Consider the following 25,287-nt stretch of genomic DNA (forward strand, 5'->3'; position numbering starts at 1 on the left):
TACAATTAGTTTCTGAGGTAGTTAAATACTTATTAAATAAGCTTACTAAAATTTTGACGAACAAACCCCAGATAATTTGATTGTCAATATGTGATGTGCAAGATCAATTTTATACCAGCTGTACAGTACACTTTAGGATCCTAACACCAAAAGGGATTTAAGTCCCACTTACTCCAGAAGTGTCACATAACATATATGAGAATAGTGATTGAAGATATGAATATCAGGAGTGAACTGAGCTCTCATGACAATGAGAACTGGATAATGGATAGATGTACCATACACATGGTAATGAATCCAAGTGATCTGAGAAGTCCAAGATAATATCAGTTCTGTTTTGAGTTAGTTTGTGGTAGTTGGATCATCGGTAGTCCCACCGTCTACTACTTTTCTGGTAAAGTCTGTGGGTGTGTAAGTTTACAATAGGATCAGCTCTGCTATGATAGCCCACAGTTAAAGGCTGAACATTCGTAGGGTTAGTTTCATAAAGCTATCAGATGCATTTGGATAGAATCATATTCCAGTGTGATTCTATAACCTCGAGGAAGAAAGTGAATCAGATAAAAAGGAAAAGAGGCTCAATTAATGCAATTCAATTCGTTCCTATCAGGGAACTTCCAATCTATCAAGCATATCAGATTAGCCACTGGACATGTGCTTGCTCCTCACCAAAGAAGCATTGTCAGCAGTATAGTTTGGAGAGAACAGGATAGTCAAATGTCAGCACATCTCCGCTTACAAATCAATGTATACTAAGATAATATACTGGCACTTCAAATGCCTTTTAAAATTTGTTGTAATTCTGCAAAAAAATGAAAAGGCAGCAATCTGTTCATACATGAGGCTACACAGGTATACAATAGATAGATTTTTAAATAAAAATCCAACGAACAATACAATGTTGAGTGCATCTTACATACAGTGCAGAATATTTCACATAAACCTCAATAGTAGAAATATTGTAAAAGACTCAAATTGATAGAAAGCTGGAATTTTAAAAACAGAACCATAGTGAACAATAAAATTAATTTGATAAATTGCATAAATGAACTGATACTATACTTCACTGGGACATAAGTTTTGGTCAATATCAGATGGTTTGATAACCATATTAAAATATTTGAGGTTTAAAAATAGATTGCACGACAACAGTCAGCCAAAATAAGCTTTAACATGACTCTATAGCAGTTGCATTTATAATCAATCTTAAAACATATCACTATAGGCAAACATCTAAAACTGTTTAAAAACATACAAAACAAAATTATTGTTTTTGAATCAGTTTTGACAGTATAAAACCAACATCTAAATGGGGTACAGACGTTGGGCGTTTGGATAAGCACCAGAAGAAATTAAGCCATTGGAATTGCTTTTGGCCACCTCATTGCTCAAATGAAACGTTATTGGTTTTCAGATAGTTTGATTGTGTTAATTTCCCGAAACACCATATTGCTGAAAACTCTATAGTACCATTCTGTATATTTCACATTTCATTGAGGAAGTCACTCTTCATTGTCAACCACGTAGGTAGTGTGTAAAGAAAATATATACACTAAGCTTGAATGCAAGTTTCACTTTAAGAAAACAATAAATATGCAAGATAAAGCCCTTTTTTGGAAAGACAGTAGACCATAACTCAAAACTAGATCTTAAAGCTCCTCAGTACACATCTCCATGATTTTCACATCCTCTGTGCTATAATTCACAATTTTATATTTACTGTGATATAAATGAAGACAGCGTGTATTCCTCCATGTATTTATTTTCATAATTTGTGAAAAATGGGAAATGGCTATCAAGTCTGCTAGGAGCTCTTAAAAGGGGTATAGACTCTATTACATTGTGTAAGCTATTTCACTTTATCTAATAAGTGCAGAATGCTAGAAATGGCTTTTAAAATCCCCATAAACTTACTTCAGAAATTACAGTATAAAATTGAATTCTAAAGAATTTTAAAGTACTAATATTTAGATATCATGAACTGAAACTGAAGTTAAAAACAAAGGAATAGTATATGAAAACAATTTGTATATAAATAATGGTCTAGGTCATATCACATCAAAGACATCTGGAATAATACTACACAGCAATAAGAACCCCAGGTAGCCATAAACATATAGAACACACTTTCCTAAATTCATGATGGCTGCTAACCAGTTTTTTCAAATGAAGATATTTTGTTTTAGGATCAGTTGTCCAGCAACTTAAGCTTCAAAATTTTGCAAGTTAAAGCTTTTTAACATTGAGTAACAGTAGGAGAATTACTAAACTGCAGTTCACAGTTCTAATAGTGAATTCATTGTAGTTTTGGACAACCACAAATGCTACACTGGAAGTTATGTAGGAAAGGGTACAAATTTATGGCATAAGTGCAACTAATCTATCCGAACTAATCTGAATGCTAACAGATGCAGAACAGCTAACATAATAAATGAAATTAACTTGGTCTCATCTCGCTGATATAGTTGAAGTATATATTACTGTAAAATTAGGAAAACCGTCAGGTGATCATACATGTATAAATATTTAATAATGAAATTAAACATGCAGATTTAAAGTATTGTGTAGTTCAGTATTTAGCAATCAATCATCTCAAAAAATCAAAGGATCATCCTTTTTAGTTCTTGGAATCCACTATGTTGGGCGCATCTGGGAAAAGCGGGCTTTGGACCTAGGTTCAAGAAAATAAAACAAATTCAGTCTATTTGTTATATGATTCTGACATAAAGTACTCTACTGCGCTTCTTGGACCTATTCAGGTTAGTTACCATTCTCTGCTGAAGATGAAAAGGTACTAATTCACTTGGATCTTTTAAGAAGTAGCAAAAACTGTCAGATCTCCTTTTCTCTTATCTTACTCAGGAACTCTGTATTTATGGCCCAAACTTCTGAACTGAACATCTTGTGCAATGCAGAAGGTATCTAGTTTCAGATTTTATACTTGCATTGTAAGATCATGAGGGAATCCAAAGCATGACCCTTCTTACCATAGTAAGTGCCGTATTATAGGATTTAAAGGTCTAATAGGCACTTTGATAAGCTATCAAGAGAACATGTTTGGGTGAGGAGTAGGATGTCAGAACGATAGGTGAGGGCATTGGGTGACAGTAGGGTAGGTGAGGGATGTAGGGTAACAAATGGTAGGTCGGGTCAGGGAAATATTCAGATCAGGTTGGGAGGTGGGGGGTGTAGTGATTGTATAAAGGTCAGCCAGGTGGACCTCATAGAATATGGTTAACAGTTCCAATTAGGGAGCCCTGGCTGACAGATATAAACAGGCGTGTCAGAGGTTCTGTTCACTCTGAGAGCTGGCTATGAGGAAGATAACCAGTGTCAAGTACTATGCACATGTAAATAAAGGGAGACTTGGTGACAGGATACCAGTCACTGGAATTATTTCAGTGGTGATAAGAGAAGAAAAACACTCCCGAAGAAATTCGCTCACAACAGTCATCTTTGAGCTGGGGTAAGGATTTGTGGCATTGTGCCATTATTTAGGGAGCTGGACTTGTTTGATCCTGCTTAAGACCGGGCCAAGTATGCGGAAAGAATGCATTTTTTTTTTCTAGGCAAATAACATTGGGGCAGATGAAAACCAACAAGCAATTTGCCTCAGAGATAGTAGGAACTGCAGATGCTGGAGAATCTGAGATAACAAGGTGTAGAGCTGGATGAACACAGCAGGCCGAGCAGCATCAGAGGAGCAGGAAAGCTGATGTTTCGGGCCTAGACCCTTCTTCAGAAAAAATTTTTGGTTACAGACAATGGGCCGTCATTTACCAGCAGGGAATTTTAGTATATCCTAAAGTCAAATCGCATTCAGCATATAAGCACAGCTCCATACCATCCATTGTCCAATGGTCTGGCAGAAAGAGCAGTCCAAACTTTTAAGGCAGGCTTAAAGAAACAGATAATGGCTTCACTTGATACTAAACTGTCACAGTTCCTATTTGATTATCGAACCACCCATCATTCATCCAGAGGATTGCTCCAACAGAGTTGCTAATGGAGAGAAGATGCCGCACCAGGTTAAATCTGATCTTCCCTGACCAGGGGGTAGGGGTGTGGGTAGGGTGAAATGGCATCAGGAATGCCAATACCAGACCCCTCTAATGAGGATGAGAGAGACAGTTTACTTCAGGGGATGAAATTTGGTGCCGAATCCACAGAATGGCTCTGTATGGGTACGAGGCATGGTCGACAAGAGGTCAGGTTTGGGTAGGTGACACAGTCCTGAACAAGCACATGAGGCACATGAAAGCTGCAAACTCACAAAAGGGGCAGGAGCAAAATATACCCGGTCCCTCAGAACAGCTAGAAAGGCTGTCGGAATGCATGGGTACTCCCCCTCAATCTAGCGCTGAAGGAATCTTGGAGTCTGAGAGGGACACAGCAGCGGTGTTGGAATGAAGTAATTATAATGAGGTCAGCCAGGTGGACCTCATAAAATATGAGTTCTCTGACTGGAGCTGTTAACCTGGTCTGATCATGGAGCCCTGGCTGACAGATATAAAAACGAGTGTCAGAGGTTCTGTTCACTCTGAGGAAGCCAGACCAGAGTCAAGTACTATGCATGTGTAAATAAAGGGTGATTTGGTGATGGGATACTGGCCTCTATGGAGTTATTTCAAGGGGGAAGAGCTGTGAGAGTCATTTACTCTGTCAATTTTAAGAACCTCAAGTAAATCTCTTTATTCTCCTTGGAGTGAAGAAGATTAATCTCAGTTTCTGTATCCTTTCCACATACCTGAAGTCCGTCATCTCTAGAAAATCTCCCCTGCATCCTAAGGCCTTGACGTTCTTTTTAAAACGTGGTGGCAAGAACCGAACATGATACTACGGCTGAAGCCTAAACAGTGATTTATAAAGGTTGAACACAACCCTCCTTGTTTTGAACTCTATACTTCTATTTAAAAATCCAAGACTCCCTTTTTTTTTAAAAAGAAAGCTGCCTTCTCAGTTTGCCCTTTTGTCCTCAAGGATTTACTTCCGTAGTTAAACCCTCAGTTTATGTTATTTCTCCTTGTTGACCCTTCCACTTATCTGCTATTGTTGAGAGATTGCTTAATCAGAGGCTACAGAGTGGAATCTATAGCCCGAAAATCCAGATATAGCTGGCAAAAATATACACAGGTTCCAAAGTTCCACTGTATACTTTGTCCATTACATCTGGTCTAAGAAGCAGCTCATTCATCCATTGCATTGGTGGCAATCCTCAAGTATTAAAGGAATCCATCAAAATCATTCTGCAGTTGTTCGGAAAAAAAATCCCTAAAACATGACATGGGCTCTTCTGAGTCAAATGGTAAATATTTTCTGCTCTGGGGTTTGAAATAGATTTGAGAGATATTGTTTTTGAAATGTTATACATTTCCACTGCTTATGCAAATTTCTCTTTTGTAGGTTACCTGCACTTCTGAGATTACAATCACATCAAGTGGTGCATCCTTGCACTATTCTCTGCTCAGCAATGACGGAAGTACTCACAACTGTTGGGACCCCCTGGGATTCCTGGCACTAGTGCCACTTTTAAAGCCCAATCATGCACCAGGTCAATCAGTACCAGGCAGGAGCTGCTCTTCACAGCGCATGTAGTGGGAAGGGAAGGGAAAGGGTGGTAGATGTGGGCAAATAGGTGGCACAGTTGACTGCGCAGTGCAAGTGCAAATGCAAATGCACTGTAAATGCATCGCTACTGTATATCATCATCTGCTTGATCGACAATCATTATAAGCTACAGCAGTTATTGAACCTTAGCAACATCCCATTTTAAAATCCTAAGGGAGTACTCTTTCACTAACACCCAGTACAGCATAACATCTTCTCATTGTTCAGTGTAGGAGCATTATGTACCGAAAAGCCTTCAAATGATTGAAATGTTCACTTTTATTGAGCAACAGCAAAAGCAAATTTAAAAAAAAGAAAAACTGCATTTGCTTCTGTGAACCGACAGGATCTGAATGCCTTTTGATCAACAACAAATCTACAGTCAAAGAGTGATGACTGCATCCAGTAATCAAGTGTCAAGTGAGTCCTGTCTGGCTTGTTACACCTGAAGTGCTCTATCATACAGAAGGTGAGGCTCCTCCTGCTCAAAAAGCCCTCACCTTCCACATCAGAAGATTGCTGCTGCTCTCCCAGCTCTTCAGCATTCATCATTGCCTGCTCCAGTTGTGCGCTGAACAGCATGCAAGGATTTTGTGGCACACACTATCTGGATTATATTGAAAGATCATGGTGAAATAAAATCTGCCCCATGCCCTTACGTAGCTAATGAGATCTTCAATTGTCTTTGTGAATACTGGCCTGCAGGTTTCACTTTTAAGATTGCCTGTGATTATTATGCTTCACACATGTGACTATGATCCATCTCACAATGATTAATGAGAGAGTCAAGATTGTTTGTGATCAGGATTTGTAACCCACACAGTTGGACAGTGCATGCATTTTACATGCAGCATATTATGACAACAGATGACCTTGACCAATACTGTTAAAGTGCTTCATTAGTGTATTAAGCTGGGTGACCGAGTGTGAATGGCTGGCTGAGTATGATAGTGGCCAGCTAACTGAGTAAGCAAGTGGCCCAATGGCTGCATGCAAAGTGGCTACCGGCCGAATGTGCAAGTGTGCTACTGGCTGAATGACTGAGCGAGTTAGTGTCCCACTGACCAGTCAGCAGGAGTGTGTCTGTGTCTTTGTGTGCGTCTGTCTGTGTGTGGGGCCAGGTGGGCAAGTGGCTGGCTGAGTGAGCAAGTGGCCAGGTGAGTGAGTGACTGACTGGCCGAGTGAGTGACTTACTGGCCGAGGAGGGTGTCCATAGAAGTTATATAAGGATGATTCCAAGGATGAAGGCCTTTCGTATGAGGAGCAACTGAAGTCTCTGGGTCTGTACTTGGAGTTTAGAAAGCTGAGGGGGGGATCTGATTAAAACTTACAGGAAACTGAGAGGCCTGGATAGAGTAGGCGTGGACAAGATGTTTCCACCAGTAGGAGAGTCTAGGACCTGCAGGAACAGCCTCAGGGTGAAGGGATGACTCTTTAGAATTGAGATGAAGAGAAATTTCTTCAGCTACAGGATGGTTAATCTGTGGAACTCAATGCCGCAGAGGCCAGGTCACTGAGTTATTTAAGATAGAGATAGTCACATTCTTGAATGGTAAGGGAATCAGGTATTATGTGCCCATGGCCACCCCCTTAGTCTGCAGGAAGTGGCACCCGCATGGGCCCAAGCTATGCCTGCCTCTTTGTAGGATATATGGAACAGTCCCTCTTCTGCTGCTACACTGGCACTATCCCCCACCTCCTCCTCCGCTACATTGATGACTGTATCGGTGCTGCTTCATGCTCTCACGGGGAGTTTGAACAGTTCATCAACTTTACCAACACCTTTCACCACTACCTCAAATTCACCTGAACCATCTCTGATACCGCTCTCTCCTTCCTGGACCTCTTTGTCTCCATCTCTGGTGACGGCCTCTAAACTGACATCTATTTCAAGCCCACTGACTCCCACAGCTACCTGGACTACACCTCCTCTCACCTACCTTCCTGCAAGGATGCAATTTCCTACTCCCAATTCCTCCGCCTCCACCACGTATGCTCCCAAGATGGGGTGTTCCACTCCCGCACATCCCAGATGTCCTCCTATTTCAAGGACTGTAACTTCCCCCTCCGGTGATCGAAAACGCCCTCAACTGCATCTCTTGCGTTTCCTGCACCTCTGCCCTCACATTCCCTCCCCCCAACAAAAATAAAGGCAGAATCCCCTTGTCCTCACATATCACCCCACCAACCTCCGCATCCAGCATATCATTCACCGCCACTTCTGCCACCTACAATCCGACCCCACAACTAAAGAGATATTTCCCTCCCCACCCCATCTGCATTTCGTAGCGACCGCTCTCTTTGCGCCTCCCTCATCCGCTCCATACTCCCCACTAACCCCACCACCCCCGGCACCTTTCCATGCAGCTGCAGGAAGTGCTACACCTGCCCCTATACCTCCCCCCTCACCTCCATTCAAAGCACAAAACAAAACTTCCACATTAGACAGGGGTTCACCTGCACATCCGTCAACTTGATCTTCTGCTTCTGCATCTGCTGCTCACAATGTGGCCTCCTCTACACTGGTGAGACCAGGCAGAGACTTGGGGACTGTTTTGTAGAGCGTCTGCGCTCTGTACACAACAAATGATAACACCTTCCGGTCACCAACGACTTTAACACCCCCTTCCTGTCCCTGGGTAACATCCTGGGCCTTCGCCAATGTCACAATGACACCACCCGCAAACTGGAGGAGCAACACCTCATATTATGCCTCGGGAGCCTACAGCCCGATGGCCTAAACATGGATTTCACCAGTTTTAAAATCCCCCCGCGCCCTACCTCATCCCATGTCCAACCCTCCCTCTCATTCCCTGCCTCCTTGATCTGACACAACCTGTCCATCTTTTCTCCCACCTATCCGATCCTCCCACCTCACTGACCAATCCCCACCACTCCCTACCTGCACTCACTTATCACTATCCTTCCCCAGCCTCACCACTCTTCTCTCTATTCATTTCTGAGCTTCCTTCCCCTTCCCCATTTCTGAAGAAGGGTCCGACCCGAAATGTCAACTGTCCTGCTCCTCTGATGCTGCCTGGCCTGCTGTGTTCCTTTAGTTCCACACTGCATTATCTCTGACTCCAGCATCTGCAGTTCTTGCTATCTCTAGATGGGGTAAATGCAGGAAGGATGCTCCTGGTGACTGGGGAGTCCAGGCCAGGGGTCATAGTCTTAGGATACAATTGGCCATTTAGGACTCAGATGTCCTACAGTCAGACAGTGATGAGCCTGTGGAATTTGCATGTTTTCAAGGAGTTATAGTTCTTACGGCTAAAGGGGTCAAAGAGTATGAGGAGAAAGCAGGAACAGGGTACTTAGTTGGACGGTCAACCACGATCATATTGAATGACAGAGAAGGCTGAAAGGGCTGAACAGCCTCCGTCTGCTCCTACATTCTGTTTCCATAACAGCATCAATCGCCGCAACAACATTTTGAATTTTTTCTTTCAGTGTTCCTTTAATTTAGTTCAATTTGCTTTAATTTGGTTTGATTGCATGAACTGTTTTTTTAGGTCCTAGGAGTTTCAACTCAGCAAATAATGTTGCTCAGCTTCAAAAAATGGGTCTTCGGAAGGCCATAGACAAAAGATTTTTAGATAATACTATTTGCAATCTTTATTCAAACCACATAACTAGAAATCAAATTTACCTTGCATTTTGCGATGAATTATTCTGACGAGATGATGTTGGTGGACAGGCTTTAAGCTGGGATTCCAATCTGCAGTAAATGCCACCAGCAAACTGTAAACATGAAATATATTTTAAATTAATGAAGAGATAATGTACTTACTTAGTTATCACATTTATATTTTATTACAAGCCAGAAACAGGCTTTTAGATCCATTGGGACCATACTAGTTTTTACAATCCATTTGCACCACCTCCCACAATTTTTCATAAAGCACCATCTATAAATATTTCTGTTCCTTTTCCTCCAAGGTATTTATCTAGCGGAAGGGTGCTAATAAGTAAATATAGCTCTAGCTTGACCAAATTAAGCAGCACACAGTAGGGGTAGCAACAGTTTAAAGTTAACAGATTAGCCTAAGAGACTGTTATGCAGACAAAAAACAGAAAACAAGATTATAGCTACAACCTCACAAGAAAACCTACCACAATGCTCCAGACAGGCAAATAAATAAATAGTCTGACCAAATCATCTTGATCTAATTAGTTAAAAAGCATGTGACCACAAGCATGCACAGGTATATGAAAGAAAAGTCTGATGGTATAAAAGAGGAATGAACTAGCACAGTGATCAAGAGAATCCAGGAGCAACATTCATAAGAAGGACAACCCTGAGTCGGGTCTCTGAGAAGACACCTAGAGAACAGGAATGCTCTCCAGCCCACAGCCTGATCATCAATGTCTTTTATTAGTAATATTCTGTGCAAGAAGTAAGGCTTGTACATTGGTGATTCTAATAAATAGTGTTGTATAACTGATTTGGCCTCTGACTATTTATCCAATTACTGACATTTTGCTTTGGCCAAGGAAAAATTAGTAAAAAGCACAACATTTAGCTTCCCTTTAAATGTGTCTGGCCTCAGTTATTCCAAGCAATTGTCGATTTCGCATTCTACTCACGATCTGGATTAAAACATTGCTCCTTAATTTTCTTTTGGATTTACTGGTGACTGTTATATGTATGGCCCCTAGTTCTGGTCTCCCCCATAGTGAAAACAGCACCTTTATATCTACCCTATTAAAACCTTTCACAATCTTAAATACCTTGATCTCGTCACCCATTAGACTTTTCTACAGAGATATGCCAACTGTTGAAATCCTCTTGCTGGGCACATGCTTACAGTTCTAGTGGCATCCCTGTAAATGCCTTTTGCACCACCTCCAGCGTTTCAAATCCTTTCCACAATCTGAAGACAAGAACAACGAGCCTAACGAAGATTCTATACAATTTTAAATTAATATTGCTGCTTTTCATTTCAATGCTTGTTTCTGTTAGCTCCCTGTCTCAATGAATGATGCAGAAATGAAAATATTTTAGTTACTTTGCCACTCTGCATCATGAGTGGTTTAAGAGTCTAATTCTTGAACAATAATTATTGCCATTAGTGGTGCAGGTATAAATCATGGGGTCAGGCAACAGTGCCGATTTAGCATTGATCCTTGAATTTTTTTTCTGCTTGTCTTCAACTTTTTTGGCTCTACAAGATGCTAAGTAATCCTTCAACACAGCCTACAGCATCAAAGTTTTCAAGTTCTTTTGGAAACATTTTCTTTAACTTGAGCACAAATGATCACAGTGGTCTTGAAGTATCTGTAAGCCGTCCATGTAAGAAATTCTTTGGAATACGTCCCCCTATACCAGAAATAGTCGACCAGGCCACTACAGACACTCTTGTGAGAGTAGAATTAGTTGACATGGCATGTAGCTTCAAGTAATTCAATGTCAGGAACTTTATTTTTCCTCTTGATTTCAGACAAAAGGAATGAAAAGTGTTTTTCTCATGCCCACTTTAGGTATATATAGGGTACGGGTATCCTAAGAACTGCTATTGAACCAAGGACATTTCATCTGAGTTTTGCCTATGTCCATTTATGCGTGCAGTTTGTATATCAGTCTGGGTCTGAGTCCATCACTTTAATTTCCAAGGCATTTAATTTTTCCTGTTACATGTCCCCCACGCTATTGATCTATGCACCATACACTCCCCTCCACCTTCGGGGCATAGTGTATGCGAGTACGTATGTGTGTGGGTGTGTGAGAGAGCGCGTGCATGCGTGTACCCCAAACATGGGTCTCATCCCCACTCCATTAAGTCTACTGAATTTAAAATTGATTAGAAAAGACATGCAAAAATGGTTTAGTCATTCAACACACCTGGTCAGGTTGGACCATAGAGAGCATCAGGTTCTGTTTACATCTTCCAAAACTGATAACAATTCTTGGATTATCTTCCTGGAACAACCCTGGCTTCTCCAGTACTACAAACCACCTTCTTAAATCCTCTGCCCTATCTCATTCATCCTTGCCTCCAAACAAGCAAAATGAGTTCATGGATTTCTTTAGCACCAACATTCAGTCCATTCATTTATCTGCCTTTCCTACTTACCCCTCTTCCCCTAGGCCATCAGGCCATACTCATGAAGGGCTTGAAACTGTAGAATCCCCTGGGTTCCATTCCTGGCAAGGGATATACATTGTGAACGTCAAAAGCACTGAACGTTATTGATGCAACTCAGAGTGAAACATGTTCCATAGACAAAAGTTTACTTCTATTGCATTTTCTGCAATTTTCAATTTAAATCATTTTGCCCCGGGTTCTATGCATGACGTGAAATGTATATTGTAAATATGAAGACTGCTACAAACATGTTGAAGCACTTTAAGAGTGGAACACTGTATGAAGAGATGTTGAATTTTATTGCACTCTAATTTTTAAGTCAATGCTTTGTAATGCAATTTTAAAAAGTTTTATGAGTTGAGTATATTTTTGGGAAAGAATTAGGCCAAATTTCCTGTATAGTTTTTTCTTCAGCTCTAGCCTGAACTTGTATCTTTTTCTGGTTTCCTTTCCATCTCCCATCATTCTTGCTCTGAGTTCACCTTGTTCCACTCTATTCCCACTAAAATTGCTGACCATCCATTTTTTTTTCATGATTCTCATGTTAGCTGATAGTTTTAATGGTATTTACTCCACAAGCACTATCCTCACCTCCTTCAAATCTGCTTTCATCATCTCTTTCCAAAGTCCTCGAATACATTATCATTCTGAAAATGATGCTCATTTCCCCCAGAATGCGATGTTTGAATTTCTCTGCTCCAGTACAAAAATGGCCCTTATAGTTACAAATGCCTGTCAAAAAAAGAGATAAGTTCTCTCTCTTTGTCCTTCTCAACCTGTCACCTTTGAGAAACACCTTTCACTTCAGAACGCTTTCCACCTCAAAGGCCTCTTCACCATTGTTCAGCTGTGTAGGACTGCAGAGTTCTGGTTCTACTCTTAGCTATTTACTCATAATAGCTTTACTGCCTATTTGATATTTCCATTTTACCCAAGAAGTTATATTTGGCTCCATGCTAATTCTCATTTCTATATTGACCCGCAGTGACATTAGTCAAAAACATGTGGGAAATTACATGTACGCTGGTGACACCCATCACTACCTCACCAACACCTGCCTCAACCTCTTCACTGTCTCTAAATTGTCAAATGCTTTTCCAACATCTAGTAGTGTATAAGCAAACATTTTCTCCAGCTAAATACTAAGAAAACTAAAACCATTATTTTCCAATCAATCCACAAACATTGCTTAGTCACCAATTCTATTCCGTTTTGCAGCAGCTATTTGAGGCTTAATCAAGTATTCACAAGTTGACTTCAAGTTGAGTTTACAAACACATATCTGCACCATCACTATGAATGCTATAACATTGCCCAACTCTACCCCTGCCTTGCTGAAACCCTCATCTACACTTTATTCCACCTCAAGGCTTGACTATTTCTGGCCATCCTCCTATGTTCTACCCTCTGTAAACTTGAGATATCAAAAACTGTACCATCCATGTCCTAACTTGAACTAAGTCCAGCTTACTCATCATCCCTATTTCTTCAGTTAAGCAATAATTCTTAATTTTAATTATTTTCAAATTGTTCTACAGCATTTCCTTCTCATTGAAACATACAGAATTCTGAGGGTGCTCAACAAAGTAAATGCTGAGAGGACTTTTTTCTTGGGTGGAGTCTAGTATTAGGGAGAATAGCTTAAACAGAAGGTGTTTCCCACTTGAGAGTGAAATTAGGAGGAATTCTTCTCTCAGAAGGTCATTATCCTTTGGACTTCTCTTTCCACAGAGATGTGGGTGCTGGGTCATTGAAAATATTCAAAGCTGAATTAGTCAGATTTTTGATCTAAAAGGAGTCGAGGATTATGGGACAATCAAGAATGTGGAGTTAAGGCCACTATCAAGTCAGCCATGGTCTCACTGAATGATAAAGCACGTTCAATGGGCCATATGGCCTATCCTTTCTACTATATCTCAGGAAGTCTCCATTAGTCTAACCTTGTCTTGGCCACAACCCCAAGATATCTGCATTCAGTCACCCAAAACAGTGTCAGTTTCCTTGAAAAAAGGTAGAGGGGGTATGTATTGAACTAAACAAAATTACGAAAGATTTTGATTGAGAGAATGAATGGAAAAGAAGGCTTCCACTTGTGCTGAAAAGCATAACTCTCCATAAGTACAAGAGAGAACCAAGAAAAACTATAGAGAATTCATCAGAAATGTCTTTACTCAAGGATTGTGCAACTCGCTACACAGGGAGTATTTGAAACAAATAATCTAGATGCATTTAAAAGGAAGCCAGACAGGTTTATGAGGGAGAAGAGAACAGACAGCTATGATAGATTTAGATTAGGAAAAGCAGGAGGGGGTCAAATGAAGCATAAAGAAAGAAACTGATAAAAGATAAATTGGTCAGCTAAGTTTAAAATATATTGCAATCCTGATAATGCTGTCGAAAAAATTCAAAATCTGATAGTGGATTAATCTGACATTGAGACATTTACTTGTTTAGAAATTAAGGAAACAGCTTGTTAAGTGGGACCTGGCAGCAACAAGTGCCCTTTTCACATATAAAAGCAGTGCAAAATGATTACAAAAGACAACTGGTGGAGTTTTCCCATTTCCGATTATAATGTTTAGTAAAGTCAGATTTATGGCACTTGATCCACTATGGCTCAGAGCAACTTTTCTCATGCAATCTTCTTCATTATGCAATCAGATTTATTGGCACCCTTCTTGTAGAACTGTGTGGCAGGAGAGGTGGAGATGTTTGCTTCCAGTATTTAGACCATACCATCATAGTTAAAGCCCAGCTACAGATGAATTCAAACATTTCAAGCCAGGAACTGCTACTCACATATTGGCGTTTGATCATTATCAGTGAGGAAATGTCTCAAGAAGGTGAGTTAACTTCCTGTTCTGCAAACTGGGACCTGGAAGCATGTGAGAAGGGCCACCATTCTTTCCAAAGACTGTAAAAGTAGACCATGCCTCCAGTCTGGACACAGGTAGCAGCCTAGGTCAGTGCTGTGCCCAAGGTTAGACAGAATGCACAGCACATCAGGAAGAAGGTAAATGATCTCAACTACCCTGCACGGGCGATAGCATACAGAAGGTGGACGGAATCTCACACTCACAGGTCCAGCACTCATTTAAACTCTGCTACTGTGCATGCACCTACTGGCATGGTCTAAACGGAACTCCAGACAGCTGTAATCCTAGCTTTTGTTACTACTTGACACGTCAGAACCAAGAATAAAATCTGGTGTGATTGATCATATTTTGCTTTTTTTTAGTTTTAACGTGGTAGTCTTCCACTGAAACACAGGCATGCCAGGTTACAGATTTGGTTTCAACGCAAAAAAAAATCTTACAACACAAGAGAAATAAAAATGTACTAAAACAAGCCAAACAATATACACATAATATTGCTTGAAAGATTTCAAAATACACACCAAAGGAAAATCCCATCTACTCTCCAACACCACCACTTTGCAGACAATCAAAACAGCACAGAAATTATCTTTCCCTGTCCAATGTGCAGGTTTGACTTTATTGTTTTTGTCCAGTGATCTGAAAAGCTATGCCTGAAACTTTTTCAACTTTGAGTAACCAACGCAGATTTTAAAGCAAACACTCCTGGTCTCAACTATACTTCTCCACAAATTACACTCTTTCAAGTTACCTATTTCCTTAACTGTCTGAATGTAGTCACCTTTTTCTAGGAGTGCATATACTTGCATCTAACTTCAGTCAGGTTTGCTTCAAATTGACCCAAATGCTTTCCAAATTTCTGCCTTTTTTTGAAAAGGTAAAATTTATCCTTTAGGATTCTATACTCAAAAGCAAGCTAATGTCTTTCAAAGTTTTTGTCCCCCAATCATAAATCCCCACAATATAAACAAACTTCCACTAACATTCCAGGAGGCCCTAAGTAATCTGTTTTCTGGTACATAATCGTTTAAAGTCATGGCTCTGGAGACACTAACCTAGTTAATTATTGAACGCCTTCACACAAGCAGACTGAAACCTCTATGCCACTAGTTTAAAATCCAAATTATATTTTAAAAATCTCACACGTCATCACAACAATCAGCTTGAATCTTAACCACCCTCTGAACAATCAGGAATAGACAATAAATCATGGCAAAGTCAGTGAGGCCCACATCCCATGAACAAATAAACAGGGCTCACTATGGTATGCATCATGTCCACTCAACGATTCTTACCCACCTCATACTCCCAATCTACTAAACCATCTGCGCTCCAACTCACTCACTGGTGTACACCTTACCATCTGCCCTAATCCTGCATTATCACTAACTGTTCTTTCATCGACGTCTACCATGTTCAATCTCTCCCATTGTCTCATTGCAGGAAGAAATGGCCCACAACTGGGCCAAGAAGCCAGGACTAGCAAGGGGCTAGCAGTCATTAGGCTCCTCACGCCATTCGAGGAGAAAACAGTGAATTTGGTTGGACAGCAGCATGATTGTTCATGTGGGGACATTGAGACCTCAATGGCTACTCAACCCAGCAAGGTTCATGGTGCTGTGCTGCTCTCTCGTTAATGTTAATACTCATTCATTCTTAATCTACACAAGCTTTTATGCCTCTTACACAACCACTTCCCTCTCCCTTCTTCTGCAGACTCTCACAGTGTGAAAAGCAGAGGCCTACACCTGAGATCCTTAATACCATCTCCAATTCTGAGGGGAAAGCCACTGAAGCTTTAGACAATTCACCTGCAATGTTTTCACCTGCCCTCTCCACCAGCTCATTGATTTTCACCTCGTGGGAACTCTGATCCATATTAAATTTGGGCATCCAATCTGATGTGCACTTCACTGACATGCTTCTGCAGCTGACCAAGGAAGAAATGCCTCATGTCTCTTGAATTGAGAGGATTGCTGAAGATATCCAGGTACTTGCTCAGTCCCATGCGGAAGATGATCCTATGTCTTGGTCATTAATGACTACATCAAAATCACAGCATTACAGGAGTAGCAGGCAGGATTTTCAGAGGCAGTTGGTAAGCTTGATCAAAGGATGGAGGAGTTTATCAATGTTATCAGTACTGTGCTGGCTCCAGCACGCTTGCATTTAGTTATTTCGTTGGAGTGGTTCACAACAGCCAGGGAGAGCCAAGTCTAGTACATACTTTCTGCTCAGACCCACACTTCATTGCTGTAGCCATTGGCACTCAACTTTAATGGCAAAACAAGAAAGGGATGAGAAACTTCAACCTCACTCCAGTCCACCTTCCCCTCACAGAGAGAGGGTGATGCCAATAGACATTTATAGGTGGAGGAGCCATGCAGAGGACTCGCTAAAACTTTGTCTCAGGGCACTTTGAAAAATGCCTCCCATTTATCCCATTTAATCCGTGTGTATAATGCCAAAACCTGCAAAAATCCAAGCTGAGGAGGGTGAACCTACATGTGGGTAGAACGTTTGCAGCAGGCATCAATCCTCTATGCCCAATCAATCCCAAGGATAACCACCCAAATCACGAGAATTTTTCTCTTTCAGAGGGTTGTGTGACTTCGTAACTCTTCCTCAAGCAGCAGAGGAAGCAGGGTCATTTAATTTTTTAAGCAGAGATTGATTGATTCCCTTGCTTAACAAGAACCTACGGTTATTAGGAGGAGAAAGCAATGTGAAATTTAAAACACAACAGATCTGCCATGATCTTACTGACTGATGGAGTACTGCTCAAGGGGCCAAATGGCCTACTGCTGTTTCTATTTCATATAGTCACATAAAGCACTGCCTCTCACAAGTTCCATGCTGTCCTGTAGGATTCTCAAGCATTTCAGGCAACTTTTCAGTCAATATGGACTCTGAACATCAAAGGGTAACTGATGATGGAAGCGTCAAAAGGGTCTGTATCAGCCACTTGAAAGCATTTCCATCAAGTGTTTAAACGTAAGGTTGCAACAATTCAGTTATTTTCTCCTTCTCTTCCTAGTAGAAGTACATTTTATGATTGAGATGAGCCTGTATACAGATTGCTTCAAATCAAATTAGTAGGAAATATTCCTGTCACGGGATGTTTTCCATCCAATTTAAAACTCGATTAACAGATTAAACACTTCAGATAAGAATCCAAAGTGCATTACATTGCAAAATACTGATGGAAAACCAATTCACCTCTTTTCCTTCTTTTCCCTTGGTGCGATCAATTTTTTCTCCAAATCTTATTTTTGTCAGATGTCCAATTATTTCAACCATTCTTCTTTGATCTGAAAGTTAAAAGCTGTATTATCTCCAAATAAACTGATATAACATTATGTTTGATAAATGCAACTGTAAATAATGACAAGAACACAGAATTGAGATCTAAGAGGAAATCAGCAGATATGACTATAAATTACAAACATAATAAAAGCACAAATCTTAACATAACATTCAAAAACAAAACAGATGAATAAATAGCACAAATTGAGATAATTAAGTGCAACCTAGTGTCTGTAACAGATGTGGCTGCAAGATTATCTAGATTGGAACCTGAATATTGAAGAGTATACGACATTTAGAAAGGAAGGAAGGTAGGAAAGGGTGGCAGAGTGGCTCTGTTGAAGATGACACTAGTACATTACAGAGGGATAGCCTTCATTAGTGAAACCTGGATATAGAAGCAGTCTGGGTAGAGATGAGGAACGATAAAAGGGAGGAGGTCACTTGTAGGAGTTTTGTAAAGCACCTCACAGTAACCACATGGTAGAACAGGGTATCAAGGAAGAAATAACAAAAGGATACAACAATTTTCGTGGGGGATTTTAACCTACATATAGGCGGAAAAGTCAGATGGGGAGAAAGTAGTCTTTGAATGTTTTTGGGACAATTTTTTATACCAGCATGTTATGGCACCACATAGGTTATACTTAGATCTGGTTTAGATCAATGAGATAGAATTAATTACTGATCTCAGTGAAAGCAGCCCTGTGTAGCAGTGACCATAATACGATTGCATTTTACATACAGGTTAAAGGAGGAAGTGTGGGTCCAAGATGACCATTTTGAATTTAAACAAGGGCAATTATGTGGGCATGAAAACAGAGCTAGCAAATGTGAGCTAGCAATTTAGGTTAAGGGATAGGTAATAGAGATGCAGTGGCAAATATTTAAGGAGATATTCGAGAAAGTACAGAACAGAAAACATTACAACAAATAAGAAAAATTCTAAAGAGATGGACCTGCCACTCATGACGATAGTCTCAAACTCAAAGAAAAGAATATAATTCTGTAAAGATAGGCGGCAGGTTAGAAAATTGGGCCGAATATAAAATAAAACAGTGAATTACTAATAGATTAATAAGGAGAAAAAATTAGAGTGGAAGAGTAAGTTAGCCAAAATATAAAACTGATAGAAAAGTTTTCTTCAGATATTTAAAAAAAGAAAATAGTTAACAAACTAAGTACTGAAAATGTGTTTGGGAAATTAGTTTGAAGGATAAAGAGATGGAAGATGAATTGAACAGATATTTGGCATCAGTCTTCAATAGAGAGGATTCATGTAGCATCCTGGAAATAGTTGTAAATCAGGAATTGAAAGGGATGAACTCAAAAAAAAATTACAATTACCCAGGAAAGAAATCATGAGTAAATTGTTGGAACTGTGAGTTGACAAGTCCTAAGATTCTGATGGATTTCATCCTAGGCCTTAAAAGAAGTAGCCAGTGAAATAGTTGATGCATTGGTTTTAATTTTCCAAAAAATCATTTGATTCAGAGGAAGTTCTTTTAGATTGGAAAATAGCTAATGTAATTCCTTTATTCAAAAAGGTGGGAGGCAGAAAGCAGCAAACTACAGGCTAGGTAGCTTAACATCCGTTATAGGGAAGATGTTAAACGCTATTATTAAAGCTGTCGTAACAGGGCACTTGGATACATTCAAGATAATCAGGCTGAACCAAAATGGTTTGTCAAAGGAAAATCTTATTTATTTATTGGGGTTCTTTGAAGAAGTAACTTGCACTGTAAATAAAGGTGAACCAGTGGATATATTAAATTCAGATTTCCAGAAGGCTTTTTGATAAGATGTCACATCAAAGCTTATTGCTAATGGTGTGGTGGGCAAGAGGATAACGTACCGGTACAGATAGAAGATTGGCTTGGTAACAAGGAGCAGAAAGTAGGAATAATTGGGTCCTTTTCAGGCTGGCAGAAAATGGTGTGCTACAGGGCTCAGTGCTAAGTGGCAATTCTTTTACAATTTATATAAATGGTTTGGAGGAAGTAACTGAAGGCATAGTAGCTAAATTTGTTGATGACATAAAAATATGTAGGAAAGTGAGTTATGAAGAGGACACAAGGAGCCTACAAAGGGATATAGTTGGCTAAGTAAGTGGGCAAATAGCTGGCAAATGATATACATATGGGAAACTGTAAATTTGTCCATTTTGGCAGAAAGAATAAAAAAGAAGCATATTATCTAAATGGCGAGAGGTTGCAAAGCTCCGTGATGCGGACAGATCTGAGTGTCCTAGTGCACGAATGACAGAAGGCTGGTAGTATGCAGGTCCAACAATTTATCAGGAAAGGTGTTGGAATATTATGGCTTATTGAGAGGGGAGTTGAATGCAAGAATAGAGAGATTATGTTTCAGTTATACAGAACATTGGTGAAACTACGTATGGAGTATCGTGTAAAGTACTGATCAGCATATGTATGGAAGAATGCTAATGTGTTACAAGCAGTTCATAGAAGGCTTACTGGCCTGACAAATTGCCATGAGCAGATTGCCTTATGAGGGAAAACTTGATAGATTAAGCCTGTATCATCTGGAGTTCAGAAGAGTCGAGGTTAATTGAAACATACAGTCGATTCTGATATAATGCAAAAGTTCCGTTCTTGTGCAGTCTCGTGTTATAATAAAATCACGCAATAACTGCGATATTTAAAGTGAGGGGGTTGAAATCATGTTATAGCCATGAGAGGTAGGGAAAGTTCACCTTCTACAAATAGTGTTCAATTATTCTTCAATCGTATTAAAACCAAATCACGTTGAAGAAACACATATTGTATCAGAATCGACTGTATAACATCCTGAGGGGACTTGACCAGGTGGATGCTGAAAAGACCTTCCTCTTGTAGCAGAATGTAGAACTAGGGTCATAGTTTAAAAATAACAGAGTGTCATTTAAAACAGAGATGCGATAGCATTTTTTTCTTTCTGGGGGATGAGAGACTTTGGAATTCTCTTCCTCAAAAGACAATAGATGCAAAATCTTTAAATATTTTTTACGGCAGAGGTAGATAGATCTTTGATTACCAAGGGACATGCAGCAATGTACAGCAGGGGTTAAAACCAAGTCAGTCTTGATCTTATTGAATGGTGAAGCAGGTTCTAAGGGTGGAGTGACCTACTCTTTTTTCTTGATCATATATTCATAATTCTGGTTAAAGAGAAATCAAAGAACAGTTCCAATTTTGATACTGAGAATATCAGAAATTTATGCAATAGATTGAAAAGTATAAGCTGGGTATGTACAATTTTATGTTATGAGTTACAGTTACAGTAGAATAGGAATGTGCAAATCAGCCCCTGTTCCACCATTCTAAGAGATCATGGCTGATCTGTGGCCTAACTCCATATATCTTCCTTTGGCCCATATCCCTTAATACCTTTGCTTAACAAAAATTTATCTACCTCAGATTTAAAATGAACAACTAATCTAGTATCTACTGCCATTTTATGGAATAGAGTCCCAAATATCTACAGCTTTTTGTGCACAGATGTGCTTTTTAACATCTCTCCTGAATGGTCTAAAGCTAATATTAATACATACATTTTAAAACTACTACTGATTATCCACGGTCTTACTGCTGCAATGAACCAATGTTATTTATATAGCCAGGATTTTGAGCTATTAACAATGAGACTTCATGGTCACTCTTACAATGGATTAAGTCAGAAATAATGTGCAGTAGCCATACATACAGGAGTACAGAAGCTGATGTCAGTGAACCCAACTTCTTCACAGTTTTGGTCTGATAGACTAGCAATGAAATGACTGTCCACCAGTTCCAATCTAAAGATGTTTAAAAAGTTAGGCCTGGTTTCTAGTTTTTCTGCCTGTTTGCATATCTCTTTCCTTTAATCTCATTTCTATTTCTCATTTTTTTTCTCTCTACATCAATTAAACTACTGTATACTTTGAGCTTGGGATTTTGCCTGTGTCTTTGATGATATCTCCATCTGAAGAAATGAATATAAGAAATAGGAGCAGAAATTTAGTCTTTTGAGTCTGCTCTGCCATTCAATAATGGCCTGGCTGACATTTACCTCAGCTCCATCCTCCTGCAATGATACCCATGCCCCTCAATTCCTTCCATATCCAAAATTCTCTGATCTCTATCTTCAATCTAACCATAGAGTCCACAGCTCTCTGGGAAAGACTTCCAAAGATTCGCTACAGTGAAAAAAGATTTCTTCATCTCAATCCTCCTCTTATTGTCCAACTTAGTTTTGCATCAAAAGCAAACTTGAATATATTATACTTATTCCTTTCAGCTAAGTCAGTTAATAAAGACCGTAAATAACTGATATGACCTGCTCATTGTCACTGTTTTTGATCTGTTAACTGATCCTCAAACCATATAACTCCATTTGTGTAACACTTCAGTTTTGTAGCTTTGAGAATTCAGATACAGTACAATCTATCCACTGGTTCTACTTTACCTAACTTTCACATTACATGTTCCAGCTAACTCCAAACAGGTCTTTTAAACACGATTTCCTTTTCTTAAATCCATGTTGACTAGGCCCAATCACATTATAAAATTCTCCAAGTGCTGTGTTACTACATCTCTAATAACAGATTTTGGCATTTCGCAACTGCTCCTGCCAAACTAATTGCCCTTCATTTCCTCGTTTCCTGATCTCCTTCTTTCTCGAAGAGCAGGGTTTTCTATTTCTACCTTTCAATCCATTGAGATCATTCTAGAAGCTTAGTAATTCTAACAGATCAAAGCAATACATTTACTATGACTATAGCCACCATTTTTAAAACTCCAGAGAGGCCATCAGCTTCAGGAGTTTTGTTGACCTTTTAAAATAAAAATCTCTAGTGATAATTTTATTTATGAATGTTAATTCCTTTAAACTCCTCCTCTCACCACACCCTTAGCTCACCACAAATTGTGGTATGTGTTTACATCTTCGAAAGTGAGAAAAATAAAAAGGGACCCATCAGAGATAGTAAGAACTGCCCATGCTGGAGTCAGAGATAACACAGTGTGGAGCTGGAGGAACACAGCAGGCCAGGCAGTATCAGAGGGGCAGAAAAGCTGTTTCGAGTCAGGTTTTTCTGAAGAAGGGTCCCGACTCGAAACGTCAGCTTTCCTGCTCCTCTGATGTTGCCTGGCCTGCTGTGCTCCTCTAGCTCCACACTATGTTAAAAAGGGACCCATGTTCACTTTTGCTAATTTCTTCAACTTTACATACTTAAAGAAGCTTTTATAATTCATTCTTATGTCTCTTGCTAACTTATTCTCATTCTCTTACTATATCAATTTCTTAATCAACCATTTCTGAAATCTATCTTCTTTCCAAATCACCAATTATCATCCTCTTCTTCGGCAAGATGATAAGCCTCTTCCTTTAATCAAACATAATTCTTAATTTCTCTTTAGCTGTGCCTTTTTAATGGAGTCTTTATCCCTAAGTGAATATATATTTGTGATGAATTACGAACGATTTGATGACATTTTGGAACCGTATGTCTAGTGTCACATTTTTAAATTGTAGTTTCCAAATTTAATCGATTCGTCTCTTATTTCTTTGTAGTTGCTTTGTTCAATTTAAGGCACTAGTTTTGAATTTAACTAAATCACTCAAATTTTAATCTGATTTGTTGAAGAACCTGGCTGTTTCAGATCTCCACCATTTGCAGTACATTGTTTTTATTTGCTGTTTCTGATCCTGATCACAAATCCCTTGTAAATGGATGCCCTGCTGGAAAAGTCTCCAGATTGGAGGAAATCTGCATTAAAAAGCTTGCCAAATATCTGTGGCAGTTAATATTTTGTAACTAACACCAGAATCTACGCCACTTAAATTGTTACTGTGTAATTACAGATCTTAACATCAGTTGACATACCTTCCTCTCTTTGAGCGTCCTGGTTAAATCGCATTGAGCGACTGCTGTCCCACTTGCTTTTCTGAAAACATACACTAACATAAGAAGATTTTGAGTTATGTCACTACACATTTCCTCTAGTTTTTAATCATAAACAGATAATAAAATATCAATTCTTCCTAAAATTCTCAAAATCACAAATGCAACTTTATCATTTTTACTGAATAGCAGTAATCTTGTTAATTGATTTTTCCACACATTATGTTGTATACAGGACTTTGGTAAATGCAGAGAAGAATATGCAAACTCATTTCAATGCAGGTACAATGTAGGCATGAATTCAGAAAGATAAACTGAAATGGGAGCTTTATCTTTTGATTATTACTTATTTTAAAATGTAATTTCAATCTCAATGCAGCTATGTAATTCAATATTCTTTTTAATTTATCCATCCTGCACATCAAAAATAATATCAAAGTCTTAAAATAAATATGCTGGATGATACAGACTTAATCAAGACAATGTAAAGAACAAACTGGCACTTAGTATGTAGTTCCTTCAAAAACCTGTTTGTATTCAAGAGATAATTTTATGAATGCATATTCCTGATGAGAGGTTTTGCTTACCGGCTTACTAGAAAATTGCTGGTCATGATTTCTTAATACATGCAGACAGCAGATTAGCCTTTCTACAGGCAATTGTAAAATTGACATTGCATGATCTAAAAGATGAAAACTATAGACTGGTGAGTCTCGCATGGTGGTTGGGAAGCTATTGAAGAGAATTCTTAGGGATAGGTATAGGATTTACAAGCATTTGGAAAAGCATGGCCCTGTGTGGGGCAAGTCATGTCTTAGTAACAAGTGAATGTTTTGAAGAGGTGGCAAGGGTGATCGATGAGGGCAGAGCAGTGGATGTTGTCTACATGGTTTTAGTAAGGCTTCTGACAAGATCCCTCATGGTAGGCTCATCCAGAAGATTAAGATGCATTGGATCCATGATGACTTGGCCGCTTGGATTCAGAACTGGCTTGCCCATAGAAGGCAAAGGGTAGTGGTGGAAGGGTGATTTTCAGGCTGGATGTTCGTGTTCCACAGGGATCCGTACTGGGACCTCTGCTATTTATGAAATACTTAAATGACTTGGATGAAAATTTAGATGGGCGGGTTAGTAAATTTGCAGACAACACAAAGATCAGTGGATTTGTGGATACTGTAGAAGGTTGTCAAAATGGGATATAGATCATTTGTAGATATGGGTGGAGAAATGGCAGATGGTGTTTAAATTGGGTAAGTGTGAGGTGCTGCACTTTGGGAGATCAACTGTTAAGGAAAAGTATACAGTTAATGGCAGGACCCTGAATAGCATTGATTTACAGAGGGATCTTGGAGTTCAAGTCCATATCTTCAAGAGAAGTGGCCACACAAGTAGGTAGGGTGATAAAGAAGGCGTATGGCATGCTTGGAAATAGTAGGAACTGCCGATGCTGGAGTCTGAGATAACAAGGTGTAGAGCTGGATGAACACAGCAGGCCAGGCAGCATCAGAGGAGCAGGAAAGCTGAC

The 25,287-nt window shown here is 39.5% G+C and overlaps 1 protein-coding gene across 2 annotated transcripts in view; it reads right to left on the reverse strand.

The window, feature by feature from the left end:
* Nucleotides 1–853: 853 nt before the first annotated feature.
* Nucleotides 854–25,287, reverse strand: part of sanbr (SANT and BTB domain regulator of CSR) — a 137,687-nt gene continuing 113,253 nt past the window's right edge. The window contains exons 14-17 of one of the 2 annotated variants that reach the window (XM_048601512.1): nt 23,745–23,818; nt 17,792–17,883; nt 9,260–9,351; nt 854–2,671 (exon numbers count right to left, since the gene is read on the reverse strand). In XM_048601512.1, the coding sequence (XP_048457469.1) occupies nt 2,635–2,671; nt 9,260–9,351; nt 17,792–17,883; nt 23,745–23,818 (295 nt within the window). In that variant the 3' untranslated portion in view covers nt 854–2,634. Of the gene's footprint in view, nt 2,672–9,259; nt 9,352–11,706; nt 11,756–17,791; nt 17,884–23,744; nt 23,819–25,287 lie in introns of those variants that run through there. The other variant, XM_048601511.1, reaches the window with a different exon arrangement.

The sequence above is a fragment of the Rhincodon typus genome, chromosome 9 (genome assembly GCF_021869965.1).
Source record: "Rhincodon typus isolate 14 chromosome 9, sRhiTyp1.1, whole genome shotgun sequence".
Lineage (NCBI taxonomy): Eukaryota > Metazoa > Chordata > Chondrichthyes > Orectolobiformes > Rhincodontidae > Rhincodon > Rhincodon typus.